Source organism: Budorcas taxicolor, chromosome 6 (assembly GCF_023091745.1).
Source record: "Budorcas taxicolor isolate Tak-1 chromosome 6, Takin1.1, whole genome shotgun sequence".
In the NCBI taxonomy this organism is placed as follows: domain Eukaryota; kingdom Metazoa; phylum Chordata; class Mammalia; order Artiodactyla; family Bovidae; genus Budorcas; species Budorcas taxicolor.
The window spans coordinates 22,615,389-22,631,053 of record NC_068915.1 but is presented as its reverse complement, the minus strand read 5'-3'; the positions used below and the strand labels follow the sequence as shown (position 1 = coordinate 22,631,053).

Sequence of the window (15,665 nt, the reverse complement as noted above, 5' to 3'; positions counted from 1 at the left end):
CTTTCATCTTCCCTCTTTCGGCCTTCTTGCTATTATGTCATATGTTTTATATCTGCGTATGTTATTGATATAAATCCCACCATATATTGTTTTTTATTTTTGCTTTAAATTATCAATTACCTTTTAAAGAAACTTTTAAATAAGGAAAAAAATATTTTATACTTAGCCATGTATTGACTTTTTTTCAAACTTTTTTTTTTTTAACTACTGGTGTGCTGCTAAATTCTTTCAATTTGTACATCTTAAAGTCTTTATTTTGCCTTTGTTTTTCAAAGATATTTTTGAGGAGGTAGAATTATAGGGTTTTCTTGCATGTCCTTAAAGGACACTGCTCCACTGTTTCCTGGCTTTCCTTGCTTCCAAAAAGTCTCCTGTCATTATTACATCTTTATTCCTCCGTAAATCATGTGTCAGGGTTTTTCTCTATCAGCTAGTTTTCAGCAGTTTGATTATGTTAAGCTTTAGTGTCATATTCTTCGTGTTTCTTGTTCTTTGTGGTTTATTGAGATTCTTGAATCTCTGGGTTTCAATTTTTACTGAATTTTAAAACTTTTCAGCCATTATTTTTTAAATACTTTTCCCATACACTGCTGTTTTTTTCTCCTCTTCTATAACATCAGTCTCATGTATTTGGCCATTTAAAATTGTACCGCAGCTATGAATGATCTGTTCTTTTTCACTTTTTTTCTGTTTCATTTCAGATAGTTCTATTACTGTGTCCTCAAGGTCACTAAACATTTTGTCTATGGTGTCTAAATTGTTCTTAATTTCATCTAGTGTATTTTTCTTCCCAAACACTGTAATTTTCATCTCTACAGGCTTTGGGGGGGAATCTTGCAGATATTTTTGAGCATTGGGATAAAGTTAAATTTGAGACTAATTTGGCCCTTTCTAGACTTACTTTTAAGCCTTTTTGAGGGAGACCAGAGCAGACTTTAATCTAGGGTTAACTTGAAACCATTACTAAGGCGATGTCTTTCTAACTGTCCACTCTAATCCTTCATGCTTCACGAGATTTCTTGGACGATTCTAGCCCTGCGTGTGCTCCAGGAGGAGCTGCATCTCTGCTTTGATCGTTCCTTTCCCAGCCTTGGGTCATGTCCTTGCACTCGTGCTCTAGGTGTCTCTCTGTGTGGGATCCTTTCCTCACTGATGTCTGCCCATGAATTCTACCCTCGTTGGTCTCCTGTCTCCTCAACTCAGGGAGATCAGCAGGCTCTATTTAAGCTGCCCCTCCCTATGCTGCAGCCTGGAAGCTCTCTCTAGATATTAGCGCAGCATAATTTGAAGACTCACCTTCTTTGTCTTCCTTTCCTCTAGGTTCTCTGTCCTAAGCCATCTATTGTCCAGGGTATGAAAACTATTTTTTGTTGTTTAGAGTGAGAAGCTTAAATGGTCTTTGTTGCTCTACTGTAACCTAAAGCAGAAGACTGACTTCTGTATTATTTCATTTGTTACCAGAGTAAATCCATTATTCATGTAATAATCCTGGAGAAGGAAATGGCAACCCACTCCAGTATTCTTGCCTAGAAGATTCCATGGACAGAGGAACCTAGCTGGCTACAGTCTATGGGGTCGCAAATAGACACGACTGAGTGACTCAGTTCAGTTAAGTTGCTCAGTCGTGTCCGACTCTTTGCGACCCCATGAATCTCAGCACGCCAGGCCTCCCTGTCCATCACCATCTCCCAGAGTTCACTCAGACTCACATCCATCAAGTCCGTGATGCCATCCAGCCATCTCATCCTCAGTTGTCCCCTTCTCCTCCTGCCCCCAATCCCTCCCAGCATCAGGGTCCTTTCCAATGAGTCAACTCTTTGCATGAGGTGGCCAAAGTACTGGAGCTTCAGCTTTAGCATCATTCCTTCCAAAGAAATCCCAGGGTTGATCTCCTTCAGAATGGACTGGTTGGATCTCCTTGCAGTCCAAGGGACTCTCAAGAGTCTTCTCCAACACCACAGTTCAAAAGCATCAGTTCTTCGGCGCTCAGCCTTCTTCACAGTCCAACTCTCACATCCATACATGACCACTGGAAAAACCATAGCCTTGACTAGACGGACCTTAGTCGGCAAAATGATGTCTCTGCTTTTGAATATACTGTCTAGGTTGGTCATAACTTTTCTTCCAAGGAGTAGGCGTCTTTTAATTTCATGGCTGCAGTCACCATCTGCAGTGATTTTGGAGCCCTAAAAAATAAAGTCTGACACTGTTTCCACCGTTTCCCCATCTATTTCCCATTAAGTGATGGGACCAGATGCCATGATCTTCGTTTTCTGAATGTTGAGCTTTAAGCCAACTTTTTCACGCTCCTCTTTCACTTTCATCAAGAGGCTTTTTAGCTCCTCTTCACTTTCTGCCATAAGGGTGGTGTCATCTGCATATCTGAGGTTATTGATATTTCTCCCAGCAATCTTGATTCCAGCTTGTGTTTCTTCCAGCCCAGGATTTCTCATGATGCACTCTGCATAGAAGTTAAATAAGCAGGGTGACAATATACAGCCTTGACGTACTCCTTTTCCTATTTGGAACCAGTCTGTTGTTCCATGTCCAGTTCTAACTGTTGCTTCCTGACCTGCATACAGATTTCTCAAGAGGCAGGTCAGGTGATCTGGTATTCCCATCTCTTTCAGAATTTTCCAGTTTATTGGGATCCACAGTCAAAGGTTTTGGCATAGTCAATAAAGCAGAAATAGATGTTTTTCTGGAACTCTCTTTCTATTTCCATGATCCAGCGGATGTTGGCAATTTGATTTCTGGTTCCTCTGTTCTTGCTAAAACCAGCTTGAACATCAGGGAGTTCACGACTGAGTGACTTAACACTTCATGTAGTAACAATGATGTCTTATCCACAGGGATTAAATTAGATAATATACATGAAAAGCCCTTTATAGACGGTGAAGTGTAAAGTGCTACACTATCTTTGTCACTGCTGTTGCCTTGGCATTAGCCTTGTTTTGCTGTCGTTATAGACGTCCTGAATAGTAGTAAGGACTAGCAGGCCAGAATATGGAGGTGCTTTTTCTGAGAATCTGACTGTTCCTCCTCACTTACCAGTTTATCATAGTGCATATTTTTCTGTGCTGGATTAATTCCTGCATTTACTCATCCAACAGACATTTATTAAATACCCAGTGTCAAGCACTGTTCTTGGCACCAGATACCTCTGCTCTCCAGGAGGTTATATTTTGTATTTTCTTTTCTCTGTGTGTCTCCGCTGTCCTACATTTTTTCATCACTGTGTGGACCCCTGTCTCATTTCGTATCTGAGCCTCTGTCTGAGTGCTCATCTCATTCTGCCTTTACCTCATGTATTTTCTTTGTCTAGTTTGTCTGGCCTTCCAACATTATCTTATTCTTTATTTCATTTGATCCAGTTGTCATAATATTTCTATCTTTCCTTTACTAATATTTTTTTTTCCTTCCAAGTAAAAGCCAGAGAAAAAGAAGGGCCCTTACAGAAGCTTACAAGACTTTAAAAGATCTGTGCCCCGCTTATTTCTTTGAACTTCTCACATACAGCTATATGTGCTGATGACTGCTTGCCTGTCTTAACTCCAGCCACAGTGGCCTCCTTGCCGTTGTTGTCTCGTTGGCCAGCCATGGTCCTACTTCAGGGTCTCTGCACTTACTGTTCCTTCCATCTTCGACATGCTTTTTCTGCATATCCATGTCCCAACCCACATTTCCTTGAAGTCTTGGCTCAGTTGACATCTTTTCAGTGAGGCCCTTTCTGGCCTCTCCCTATTTAAAAAAATATTTTTTTAATTTTTAGAAATATTTATTTTTAGAAATACCGATTTTGCTATGTCCAGTCTTAGTTGCAACATGTGAACTCTTAGTTAGGCATGTGGGATCTAGTTCCCTGACTAGGGATAGAACCTGAGCCCCTGCATTTCTAACTCAAAGAGTCCTAGCCACCAGACCACCAGGGATGTCCTGTCTCCAAAATTATAAGTGTTATGCCTTCTACTTCTACCCTTCCTGTTTCCCATTCCTTCTTCATGTTTCTTGGTAACACTTTTTACCTTTTAAATTATAAACTTACTTGTTTGTTTTCTCTCTGTTGTTGCCCTGTTTTCTCTCTGTTGTTACAGCAACATATGAACTCTATGAAGTTAGGGATTCCTTGACTGTTGCCAGAAGCACCCAGGACACTGCCTGGCACTAGGGAGCAAAATAAATATTTGTTGAGTGAGTCTCCTTGGTACAGTTTGGTTTTTTTTTTAACTTGTTATATTAGATTTAATGAACACACTTCTTTGTTTCATGTACTTTATTTTAAAAAGTGAATTACTTGCTGGAACACTTCATATGTTTTCTTAAAAATCCCTTGAATTGCTTTAATGAGCATATTTTGTTCTATAGATATGTAACCTTTGTCATATAAAAGCTTCTCTACCCCTGATTACAGGTGAACCTCAAGACTGAGTGCATGTGGAGAGTAGACATTCTAGTGATCATAAATAATTCCAACCTTAGAGATAGCCCAGAAGGAGATGGGGTTCTAGGTAGACTTTAAATCCCATCAAGGCCCTAGGATGATCCACAAGGGAAAAATAATCTTCCAAATATAGTATTTCACATATTATTTTTTTAAAGTTTGTAAAGTTAGTATATCTGGAATTAAAATTTCCTTTTATACAACTCTCCTAGAAAATACTTTAAAATGAGTCTAGGTGAAACTTTCTTATTAAGGTATGTATACCCATAATTTGCAAGTCTAATAAGCTTTGAAAACCAGAAGATTTTTCGAAGTTTACCACAGCCTGATTTGGTGGCAAAACCCAGCCTGACCTGACGTGCAGCTGGTGGTAGTATGACTGAGGGTCTGTGCCTATTTTCTCAATCCGCTTTGTTAAAGTAAAACAGGACTCTAGTCTCTGTCTGCCTAACTTTTGGTTGTTGTTGCCGTTACTGTTTTTCCTCCAGCTTTGCAAACCTGGGTATACTTCATGTGACAAAGAAAAAAGTATTTGAAACACTGGAAGCAAGAATGACAGACGCCTGTATAAGGGGCTATAATCCCGGGCTTTTGGTGCATCCTGATCTTGCCTATTTGCAGGCAGAAGGTGGAGGAGACCGGCAGCTCACAGGTGAGTGTCCCTCCCAGCCTTGGTCCTTTGAGAGCTCTGGTTCTCCCCCTGGGTGTAGACCTGGAGCTCATCTCACCCTCAGTCTGTGCCCCAGGCTGCTCCCACCCTGTCACCACTCAGAAACCTCTGATGGCATCTTGCTACTTCTAGAATAACCTCTGTACTGCCATAGCCGAGCATATCAAGCCTGACTCCAGCCCCCTTTCCAGCTTTATCTCAGGTTCCACCTGGTACCCACCTCCTCCCATCACCTCCTCAAACACTGATGCACTCCTGCCTCTACCTAAAATACCACCTTTCCCTCTACAGCCTGTCAAAACCAGTTCAGAATTCAAGATTCAAAGAACGCCTCCTTTGTTATAACTCCTCCAGCTCACCTGATCATGAGGAATCTTCCTTTCTTTGTGCTCTCAGGCACATTATAAGCTATCCTCTATCATAAAGAAATGCTATGATTTTATATTTTCCTGCCGTTGCTTGTGTTTTTTCTTTCAACCCCAGGCTTTGTCCCTCAACACGTGCCATTTTGCTTCTCTGTGTTGTCCTTCCATCGAGCCATCCTGCCACCAGTTCATACTCAGGTGCCCCAAAAGCAGGCATCCTCTTCCCATCACCACGTTCTGTCTTCTGATACTCGTCCTCGAAACCTCCACGCCATCTTTGAGGCCCCTCCTCACCTCTGCTGCCTCTCTACCCAGTGTGTGACCGGCTCCTCTGTGCTCTGTGGGGTTCCGTTCCTCATGGCAATTTTTTGTTGCTCTCTCTGTCCCTTGCTACTTCTAATCTGGTTTATGTCCTCTGACCAGACGGATCTTACTACAGCCTGCACATCACCACTATTCAGGGTCTCCCTGTTGCCTACAAAATCCAAATTCCGGACCCTGGCATCTTAGGCATCCCGAGAGCTGGCCCCAGTCTGCATTTCCAACTGTCTCCCACAACACTCCTTCTTGTCAAATCGAACCGCTCCATACAAGCACCATGATTTCTCTCTTCCTCTCCTTGGCACATTCTTTCTCTTCCTGGGATGTCTTTATTCATTCTCTTCCTGAGTTCAAGTTCTACTATCCTTTCAAGATTCAGGGCAATGACTCTTCTGCTCCAAAGCCTCTGGATTCTCCCCTCCTTTGAGGTTTTGTATCACTTAAACTGTAGCTCTTTTGTAGTACGCTTCACTTGAATTATCACCTCTTGTGATATTATAAGTTACGTACAGTCATGTCCGTCAACAAGAAAGCTCCATCAGGGGGAAAGGAGCCAAACGCAGTTGAGTTACTCGGCTCCTTAACTGCACGTTTTGAGTCCTACTTGCTACTGTGCTGGGAGCTATGGGACGAATACAGCTTTGGGGATATTTAATATCCTTTGTAAATATTTTATTTATTTTTTAATTGGTGGAAAATTTCTTTACAGTTTTGTGTTGGTTTCTGCCATACACCAGTGCAGATCAGTCATGATTATGTACATAATCCCCTCCCTTCTGAGCCTGTCTCCCCTCCCTCCACCCTCACCCCTCTAGATTGTCACAGAGCACCAGGCTGGGCTCCCTGTGTTCTTTAGCAACTTCCCACTATCTGTTTTACCCATGATAGTGTATATATATTTATCAGTGCTGAAATGTTTAATTTCACGTTCCTCAACACAACTGAGGCATAGTCAGCTTACTCCTCTCTATTTCCATCACACCCTTTGTGTCTTGGGAGAGGTCAGGGGATAATAGGAAAGGAATGAGGTCATTTGTCACATACAGGACAGTTTTCACTGTGATCCAGAGACAATGCAAGCCTTCTTCTGGTGCCTTTATGTTTGGATGACATAGATAATTCTTAAAATTTTATTAGCAATATGAAGAATTTCAAAAGAGAAAAATGACTTTTACTTTAAGTTGACGTTCTTAATTGGGGCTTTATAAAAGCACTCAATCTAAAATGTTCATACTTAACGCCTTTCCCTGGACATGAACACCCTGTCTTGTCTGGTCCTAGATCGGGAAAAAGAAATCATCCGCCAGGCAGCTCTTCAGCAGACGAAGGAGATGGACCTCAGCGTGGTACGGCTCATGTTTACAGCTTTCCTTCCAGACAGCACCGGCTGCTTCACGAGGCGTCTGGAACCCGTGGTGTCGGACGCCATCTATGACAGCAGTGAGTACTCGGCTGCTGACCTGAGGCAGCTTGCTGCAAAGTCAGGAGCAGACTTCCAGCCCCTTCCTGGCAGTTACTGCCTAGCTCTGATTCCTGGGCAAGTAACTTAATCCCTTGGAGCCTCACGTTTATCATCTGCAAGATAAGAATACAGAAATCTAGCTTTAAAAGTTGATGTCGAGATTAAAAGTGAAATATGGTGAGGTGCTCAAAAATCTCCTTCCTTGTGTTTGTTATAGTCTTTTACATGCAATGCCAAATTTCTTGTTATTTATGAATTCTTTGTAATGAGGATATATTGCTGGTGCTCTTAGATGGGAAAAATAGTTGGGGCTCTGAAGAGAAGTTAATAAAAGAAAACTCTTATACTTACCCATTTTCATTCTTACTTGTTACAGCTTTATCCATTTAGGAACTTCAGGTTAACTAAATGAGCAGTACAGATATTTTGATGTTTTGTGGCTTCAAAATTCTATTTCCATCTGTAGTTCCTGGAGTTTTTGAAGAGTTTTACAGTGGTCTTTGGCATTTGCCATGCAGATTTCTTATTTGGTATGCATGGGATTTATTAAACAGATAGATATTTCCAAACTGTCTGTAAGGGCAGTATTTAGACTCATTAAAAGGTCATAGAGTTTAGTCTAAGTAGAAAACTCCATGCCCCAAGTACAGCAACTAACTGATTTCTCTAATTTAAACAGGTTTAAAGGGAAGTGAAAACTTTATAAAGTATTGTAGGCTCCTATACCAAAGATCACTTTAAAATGCAGCTGTTAGAGTGAGAAAAAAAGGAAGCTTTTATACTATTACCACACAAAACTTTTATGTCTTAACCACACAAAATTCTAATTTAGGAAAAGGAAATATAATATCTTCATTTTTCTTTTCTATAGAATAAAAATTAATAGTTTTAGAATACTGTACTTTTCCTAAATTTCTAGGACTCTTGTAAATGGTATATCAGTACCATGGATGTAAGTTTGGGGTTAAAGTCTTGACCTAACTGAAATTCCACACATCCTTTAGCTTGGAACTTCCTGAAACATCAGAAAAGTTCTTTCTCTTTCTCTATTAATGTCTCTTACTGTGTTCGTGGGAGAAATGAATACTGCTCCTTTCTGCCTTATCTATTTTGGGGATAATGAATGAGCCATGCCCAAGCAGTGCTCTGAGGATTTTCAGAAGGCACTTTTAATCCATATTTTTGTAATGGCAATATGAGTGAAAGCATCTATTTGAACTTTCTTTTGGTTAAGTTTGCTTTGGTTAAGGTCCCTCACAGGAGGTCAGCATGTGAAGCTGAGGATAAATCATGACGTTTGTTGTTTTTCTCCTGTGAACAGAAGCCCCCAATGCATCTAACTTGAAAATAGTAAGAATGGACAGGACAGCTGGATGTGTAACTGGAGGGGAAGAGATTTATCTTCTCTGTGACAAGGTTCAGAAAGGTAAATACATGCTCTGATCTCAAGATGTGAAGTGTAATTCTGAGTGTGTTTGTGAGTCACTTTTTGGCAGGGAGCCCAGTAACATCTCTCTTCTGGCATAGAACTCCTTTTAAAAATTTATACATTTCATCTCTTCCAAAATTAAGTTGTCCATAGTTATTTTTTAACCCAACTAATTCATTTAAAATTTTCAACAAAAGTGAAGTGAAAGTCAAAGTCACTTAGTCATGTCCGACTCTTTGCAATCCCGTAAACTATACAGTCCATGGAATTCTCTAGGCCAGAATACTGGAGTGGGTAGCCTTTCCCTTCTCCAGGGGATCTTCCCAACCCAGGGATTGAACCCAGGTCTCCCTTATTGTAAGAGAAATAAGAAAATAGTGATCATTGTAATCAGTGATATTTCAGTGCTTTTATGCTTTAAACTTTGATATGTGAACTTTAAATAAATGAGTACTAGCCCATGCTTCTCACACACACGCATGATAAATGTTTTACATAGTGTAAAATTGTTAATTTTTTTCTCTTACAGTGCTTTGTTGCAACACTGAGAGTTTCTCTGGATATCTTCACATGACACTATGATGTCATTTAAGAAAAAGAAAGAATAAGGGCCATAAGAAAAGTCTCAGAGCATATTTCTGTCATAATTTTCACTTTCAGAAAAGGTCTTGGCATTTATCTCTCACTAGATATGGCATAAGATTTATAAGTTAGGAAAAGCAGAAGGAGATTGTTATTTTCTCAAGCTTTACTCATTTTTAAAATAAAACCATGAAAGGTATACCATAATAAAGATACACTCACTACAAGCAGTTACCCAGCTGCTTACTCTGATGAGCATTTTCAGAGTAAGCAGCTGTATAACTGGAAACTTACCTCCTATTTAAAGAACTATGGCTTTAAAAAAAGAAAATTGTCCTTTGAGGCCAAATGCTCTGAGATTAAAAGTCAGAAAAAATGAGATCAGATTTTAAGATAAAGGTGTATATCTTTGTCCCCAAAATGTTTACACTTTCTCTGCAGATTCTGGTATCAGCTTTCTTTTAACCAATTCTATCCAAGTAATTATGCATTTCTAGATTCCTGGGTGTGCATACTATGAGTAAACACAATCTAAGTACCTTTATTTGTAAATGTGACTCTAAGTCATCATCATTACATTGAAATGGCTAATTAAGAGAAGTTTTATACCCAGCTTAAAGAATCTGAATAACTAGGTCTAGGGTAGTCCTATGAATGTCTTACCCAACCCTAATATTTCTAAAATTCTATTTAAATAGAAATATACATTTAGTTTTTGCAAGTCAATAATGTATACTCCTCCCTGTGAATTAGGAAGTGAAGCCAGGGAGATGCCAACCTGAGTTATATTGTCATATTTCTGCAGGAGTAGAATCCATGACTGAAGTGTGAAATTAAGACATTCTAATTTAACCCAAAGGGTCTAGACCAACACATAATTTAGCAGTTTCTCAACAGGGACTACTAGAATATTGTAGAGAGGTAGCATAGTAGGATGTTTAAGAGTCTGGGGTCTGAACCTTCAGTGTCCGTGTTCAAATCCTGGTCTCTCCCCTTACTAACTGTTCAGCCTTAGATAAGTTACTTAATCTCTTTGAACTCCAGTTTCTCTTCCGCAGAATGAGGATATTAATAGTACATTTGCATCACAGAGTTGAAGATGAAATCAGTTAATATATGCATATAAAATCACTTAGAACAGTGTCTACCAAATAGTAAACTTTATATAAGTTAAATATTATTATGTAAATCTGCATCAAGGTGAACCGTCTTTTGGGATTCTGATATTCTTCACTATCTTTCATGTTCCTGGGGAGTGAATTGGTTTAGGGTTGGAGAAGTGGGAAAGTCGAAGATTGATTAAGAGAAAACTCAGATTGAATAGGTAAATCTAGAATTCTGTCCTTGTAAATGAAACTTGGGGCCCATTACTATGGTGACAAAAAAATTTTACTCAAAATTTTAAATAAATTCAGAAGTCTATTTTATATGAATTACTTTCAAAAAAAGGTTAAGTACATAGTAGGTAGACTCTTGAACCAGCTTTATTTTTCATCACATTTACGAATGCTATTATAATGTGTGAAATTATACACCTGAACGTGACTGTTTACAGATGACATCCAGATTCGATTTTATGAAGAGGAGGAAAATGGTGGAATTTGGGAAGGATTTGGAGATTTTTCCCCCACAGATGTTCATAGACAAGTAAGTGGATGATGATGGTACGGAAGATGATACTATGTTTTCTGCTTTGTTGAAATTCAGTACTTGGATCCCAAGGATAAAAAAGGAAAAATGATAAGTATTTCTTTAACTTTCATCAAAGAGCACTATGTCTTGGAGTTGTTCCAGAAAAGTTACCTAGAATTATTGGTAAAGCTCTGTCAGGATCTGATCGCTTAGATGCAAGGCTGTGACCCTCAAATCCTTAAGTAGACATGTGTTATGTATTTCACCAGTCTGTTCAGACTAATAACAAAATATCATAGACTGAGTGAATAAAACAAAAGCAGTTTTTTGCTTATGGTTCTGGAGCCCATAAGTCCCAGATCAAGGTCTGACAGGGTTGGCTCCTGATGAGGGCTCTCTCCCGAGTTGGCAGACAGCCACCTTCCTGTTATGTCCTAACATGGCAGAGAGAGAAGAAGCTCTCTGGTGTCGTGTCTTTTTATTTTTCTCTTTCTTTTGCTGCTTCTCCTTTTAAGACCACTAATCCTATCTAATCAGGACCTTACCTTTATGACATCATTTAACCTTACTTATTTCCATAAAGGCCCTGTCTCCAAATACAGCCACACTGTTGGGGCTTCACCATACGACTTTGGGAGAAACACAATTAGTCTGTAATGGTATTCTCCCAGAGTAACCTGAGGAGACTTGTTAAAAGGGTATTCTAATGAAAAGTGTTGACAGGAGGAGTCTTCTAGTTGAGGCTGATATCATCATGATAAATTAAGATCTCCCAGGAACATTTGACTATATAACAAAGAGATGAAAATGCTGAATCCTCAGCTTAACAATTACTCTGAGTGATTGAGGAATACAGTTTTCACACACACACAAAATGGAAAAAATCCAAGTGTCCATGTCCATCAGCTAGTGGCCAGTTAAGTAAATGTGAGGGGATATTGTACAGTTATTAAGAAAGCATGAATACTCTACAGACTAACATGGAAAGGTCTCAAAGATACAACACTGAAATTTTTTAAAAGATAGATAGGAAACAAAGTGTATATAAAAAAAAAAAATTCCATGTTCATGTTTACATAGCATAAAGAAACTCTGGAAGGTTCTGTGCGTAACTGTTAGATTAAACATTAATTTTGTGGATGAAATACAACTAAATCTGACTATTCTTATACTAGCAGATATCAAGGAGGCTGTCTTAGTGGTGTTACAGATGCCCTGTGTGTGTCTAGAGCCTTGCATCCCCACCTCACAGTTGCTGACCCAGTCACAGTGTCTCCCTTAAGGGTTTAGTTTTTTGCTGTGGTTGTTGGCTGGCCATCCTCCTCTCTCTCCTTCCATTATGTCTTTATGATATTGCTGTACATAATCTTGGAGGCTTTTAAGGCTAATTTGGAAAGAGGGTATATGCAATATATTTTATTCACATGGTTATTTACACTGAAAGACATTTGAAACTTTAGACAAGTGAACTAATGAGGATTTGCAGTACATTGGCATAATCTTATATTTCAATTTCACATTGGCAATATAATAAAAATATATGGGTATAGAATTCCAAGGTTGTAACTTTCTCTAGGGTGTTGTAGTTTTTTTTTTAAGACACTGTGTCTAAGCATTGGTCATAAAGAATGTGTTTAATGAGTACCACTGCTGTAAAAGAAATGTAGTCCTACTCCAACATTTGTATCTTTGTATCCTGCAGTTTGCCATTGTCTTCAAAACTCCAAAGTATAAAGATGTCAACATTACAAAACCAGCCTCTGTGTTCGTCCAGCTTCGGAGGAAATCTGATTTGGAAACCAGCGAACCAAAACCTTTCCTCTACTATCCTGAAATCAAAGGTAACTCGGTTATTTAAACACTTGCACTTGTTCCAGCAAGAGGACAGGCTGTTGAGAAAAGGTCAGGCAGTCACCTCCTTTGACCAGCCTCCTAGTAACTGGTCCTTGGGTCCATGGTACTTGTTTTTAGAGAAGAAAGAAGTAATATATGATTTTAGGGTCATAGAATTAAGTCTAGCCTTTTAAAATAATGTTATTTCCACCGAGTTTTATATGAGGTTGAGCATTTAAAATTTCTCTTTGAATTTGAGAATCTATCATTTATTGAATAACTTGGGGGTTAGGCAGTTGAGATGAAAACGTAAGCCTTGCTGTATAGGAGAATCAGCCACTGGCCTCACTGAGTCACCGAAGACTCAGCCACCATGCAGTGCAGAGCTATAAAAATGGTAAGGCAGCTCTCTATTCCTCACAAAGGATGCCTCAAGAAGGAGAGAAAATAGTCTCCTTAAACTGCTATAAAGCAAATTATTATTTTGGTAATTCCGAAAGTAAAACAGCCATGAAAACATAGGATAATGCCAAGGAGAGAGAACCCTAGATTCTGAAGAAGCCAGAAGAAGAAAGCTTCAAGGTCATGAAAGTTGGGCATGTCTCTCAGTAGTTGAGTGTGCCACCGAGAAGGAAAGGGTTTCCCTGGCTTAGGAACAGTTAGTGTATATTCAGAGAAAAGTGAGGCTAAGGTGCACCCAGATGGACTCCTGAAGGAAGGCAGGAAGGCAGGGCCAGGCTCTGGGGTGCTGTGATTGGAGCCTACAGAATTGTACTTTGAAATGGGCAAGGGGAAGGACCAGGCCAGTTTAGATTTACAATGATGCCTCTGCCTTCTCTACATAGACCCTGAAGACACTGTCTGGGCAGCAGTGAGTCAGAAGAATAATGCAAGAATCCAAGTAAGAAAGGGAGAGGTTAGTGAAGGTCTTAGTCAGTGATGATGTCAGGAGGACCCAGCTGTTGGTTGGGGTAAAAAGTGAAGGAGAAAATCAGGAGTCATGGATGGTTCTAGGAATCCTCGCCTGGGAAGATTGTGATGTGGATGAATTGATGAAGGATCAGTGGAGCAGAAGTAGATTTGGGTGGGCAAAGGCAGAGGTCAGTTTAAACCATGTTGCATTTTAGGTTCCTGTGGCAGATTCCAAATAGGCCATTCAAAAGACAGGACTGGAATCCAAGCGAGCAGAATGGGAAATTCAGCCATGAGAATCCTCTCAAAATGAGTATAACAGGCCCCACGAGTATTTGTTAACCTGGAGTCCACTGACTCCTCTGCAGGGCCATGGCAAGAAAAGTACTTTAAAACAACTGGGTTTCTTTGTAATCCTATTCTGTATTTTAATACTGAAAATTATGATCCTAAGAAGAGATCCAGGCTGCAAAAGAAGCTGTGGCACAAACAAAATTAGCAGGCCTGGACTAGGGGAAGTGAGAGTGGGGAGGGCCGAGGCACCCAGGCCCCGGCTGAGGCTGGAAGCCGCAAGGTGCAGCGCAGCAGTGCACCGGCCTGCTGACCCTGTGATAGCAGCATGTGGTGGCTGACCTTCTAAGAGGGCTTGCTTCTCCTAGAATTCATGCTGTGGCGGGACCATTTAGAAAATGGCTCCGTGCATTCTTGTTTCTTTTCTGAGCTTGTGACACTGCCACAGATGGGTCAGGTTCATAGTGCATTTTGTTGATGGTTTGAAGACACTGTCAGCAGAGAAGACTTTTTTATCTCCACGTAAAATTTCGTGTGAAAATCCAGTGTATAAAGCTGAGCAGCTCTGTGTAAAATGAGGTGGCAAGCCCTGCCCACTTGGCTTCCCCAGGAGTGGTCACCTCTTGTCACTTCCCCGCTCTGGATTAACATCCTTCTATAAAAGTAGACACAAAACAGAAACAGGGCAAATTTTTTGGAGTTCCTGAGGGGAAAAAAGAATAGGTTTCTTCCCTTACAGCATGCTCAAATTAATGCCAATTTTTCCAGTACAGAGAATTAGTTAAATAAAGGCAACTCAGATTACCTACCCATATATGAGCCTAGAAATATTCAAAGCTGAACTTGGTTTCTAGGCTGCCTGAGTCTTTTTCCCAGTGGTATCTGTGCATGGATACAGCAGGGGCACATCAGACTATTACTCTCATTGCTACTCTATTATAGTAGGAGCTATCTTGGGTTGGGGGTCTCCTGAAAGTTCAAAACTTCACCTCTATGCGAGAAGCACTTACCTTCCAGGCTATCACTGACTAGAAACCCCATCTATACAAGTAGCATAAAAAGAACCACCTGGAAAAATAAGAGTTAATAGTTGAGCTCCACAGAGAGAATGGCCAGCATGTACTGGGATTGAGTTGTGAAATTCTGTGCGTGGTCTAAGTCACTTGAGTCGTTTTCGACTCTTTAAGACCCCATGACTGTAGCCCGCCAGGCTCTTCTGTCCATGGAATTCTGCAGGCAAGAATACTGGAGTGGGTTGCCACGCCCTCCTCCAGGGGATCTTCCCAGCCGAGGGATTGAACCCATATCTCTTGTGTCTCCTGAATTGGCAGGTGGGTTCTTTACCACTACCACCACCTGGGAAGCCCTGTTGTGAGATTAGAACTGTTTTATTGAAGATAACAAATTACCTTAGTCTATAATACCTTCTGAATTATAAAATCCCAGGTTGAAATAATCACAGGGGGAAATAATCACACCAGACCTGTGACTGGCCAGAAAAGTAGCAGGCCATTTAGCATCAGAGTAACTGTATGGAAATGAATCCAGCTGTACAACCCAAAGAATCACTGTCTTCATTTCTCAGAAGTCATTGAACATACCTTCCACTGCTCCCAGCTCCTGGAGTCACTGCCTATCTCATTACCTCATTTTATATTCTTCACTTATTTTTATCAATATGTAAAATTATCTTACCTATTAATCTATGTGTCTGTTATTTGTACTTC

General features: G+C 40.1%; 1 protein-coding gene across 2 annotated transcripts in view; it reads left to right on the top strand.

Moving 5' to 3' along the window:
* The window catches only part of NFKB1 (nuclear factor kappa B subunit 1), a 126,098-nt gene that overhangs the window by 82,105 nt on the left and 28,328 nt on the right, over positions 1 to 15,665 (top strand). For both annotated transcript variants that reach the window (XM_052641638.1, XM_052641637.1), the window contains exons 7-11: positions 4,930 to 5,093; positions 7,079 to 7,237; positions 8,581 to 8,685; positions 10,826 to 10,917; positions 12,605 to 12,743. In XM_052641638.1, the coding sequence (XP_052497598.1) occupies positions 4,930 to 5,093; positions 7,079 to 7,237; positions 8,581 to 8,685; positions 10,826 to 10,917; positions 12,605 to 12,743 (659 nt within the window). The remainder of the gene's footprint in view (positions 1 to 4,929; positions 5,094 to 7,078; positions 7,238 to 8,580; positions 8,686 to 10,825; positions 10,918 to 12,604; positions 12,744 to 15,665) is intronic.